At 37.3% G+C, this 1,840-nt stretch overlaps 1 protein-coding gene across 1 annotated transcript; it reads left to right on the top strand.

The window, feature by feature from the left end:
• The first annotated feature begins 217 nt into the window (after nt 1-217).
• Nucleotides 218-1,147, top strand: LOC131837835 (olfactory receptor 6C4-like). The gene has a single exon (XM_059183502.1). It carries the CDS (start codon nt 218-220, stop codon nt 1,145-1,147), a length of 930 nt encoding a protein of 309 aa, XP_059039485.1.
• Nucleotides 1,148-1,840: the final 693 nt, after the last annotated feature.

The following is a 1,840-nucleotide window of genomic DNA, read 5'->3' as shown; positions in this document are numbered from 1 at the left end:
TAAAATGGAGCCATGGAGGAAATTCTCCTCTGTGAAAAATTAAAAAATAATTCTTGTGAAGAGTCACTCTGACCAATAGAAAATCTCAATGACAGAAAATGGACATTTGAACCAATTCAATAAAAAAGGTTTAGCTTCCTAATGTTCCTGAACTCCTCCTTCCATTCTCATGACTGACTTCTTTCCTTTGTACCTTTATAGGCAGCGAAGGGTAGCAATGAAAAACCAAACCTTCCTGACAGAATTCATTCTGTTGGGACTAACAGACATCCCAGAGATCAAACCTATAATCTTTATATTTCTCCTCCTCACCTACATATTCAGCATCATTGGAAACCTGACAATCATCACCCTTACACTACTGGACTCCCACCTCCAGACTCCCATGTATTTCTTCCTCCGGAATTTCTCCTTCTTAGAAATTTCCTTCACAACCACTTTCACTCCCAGGCTGCTGTTCAGCATCACAACTGGCAACAAGACCATCAGCTTTGCTGGCTGTTTCACTCAGTATTTCTTTGCCATCTTCTTCGGAGCCACGGAGTTTTACCTTCTGGCTGCCATGTCCTATGACCGCTATGTGGCCATCTGCAAACCCTTGCATTACTTGACCATCATGAGCAGCAAGGTCTGCATCCAGCTGGTTCTCTGCTCTTGGTTGGCTGGATTTCTAATCATCATATCCCCAATCATCCTCACCAGTCAGCTGGATTTCTGTGCCTCCAACATGCTGAATCATTACTATTGTGACTATGGACCCCTCCTAGAAATATCTTGCTCAGACACAAGATTCCTGGAGCTGCTTGACTTTATCTTAGCAGTTGTCACCTTGGTGGTCACCCTGGTACTGGTGATTCTCTCCTATACAAACATCGTCTGGACCGTCCTCAGGATCCCTTCTGCTCAGCAAAGGAAAAAGGCCTTTTCCACCTGTTTTTCCCACATGATTGTCATCTCCCTTTCTTATGGCAGCTGCATCTTCATGTACATAAAGCCCTCAGCAAGAGAAGGAGTTGCTTTCAATAAGGGAGTAGCTGTGCTCAATAACTCAGTTGCCCCTTTATTGAACCCATTCATTTACACTCTAAGGAACAAACAAGTAAAACAAGCTTTCAAGGACATCACCAGGAAGATTATGAGCATTTAGTGAAGGTAAGAACCTCAAACTCCAAGAAAATCTCAACAATATGAATGAAATTTCTCCCTATGGAAAGCATAAGACAGCTTCTCTAACCCTCTCTCCTTATTAAAGCAACACCTCAGATGAATATATCAAAAAGAGGTGTCAAAGTTATGTTTCCAACTTGCCAATGAGGCTAACTCTTTCCAAAACACAGTTTACATATTTATTTCTAGTTAATAGACATTTTTAGTTGGACATTTGAAAAAATGGCAAAAATGTAAGACAATTCAGTTCTTCATAGTATTTTGAGAATAAAGTTATTTAAAATAAAAATACATTATTGTCCTAAGAAGAAATGTGTTTATCACAGTTATTTTAAAGCAAATTAATAAGTAGATTTTTTAAGTTTTGTTTTAATTTCTAATACAGTTTTTAAAGATATAAATTTAACCCCTTAGTAGATAAATTTCATAGGAAAAGGATGTCACTGTATAACACTATTAGTCTGAGTATAATAATGGAGAATCCAGAAAAAATTTCTAGAATGTCACAAGACTGATGGTCTGGGCTTAAAACCAGTAAAGTTTAGCTTTATATGTGAAGCTGTTAGTTTAATAAAATTCTCTCAGAACGTTATCCAAATTTTAAGAAATACTAGATACTTTCCAGAAGATGCTAGTAATTGTGTATTTTTTCTTTTTTTTTTTTTTATTTCTT

Source organism: Mustela lutreola, chromosome 8 (genome assembly GCF_030435805.1).
Source record: "Mustela lutreola isolate mMusLut2 chromosome 8, mMusLut2.pri, whole genome shotgun sequence".
NCBI lineage: Eukaryota > Metazoa > Chordata > Mammalia > Carnivora > Mustelidae > Mustela > Mustela lutreola.
The sequence above is the reverse complement of the archived record's forward strand: the minus strand, read 5'-3'. Positions and strand labels throughout refer to the sequence as shown.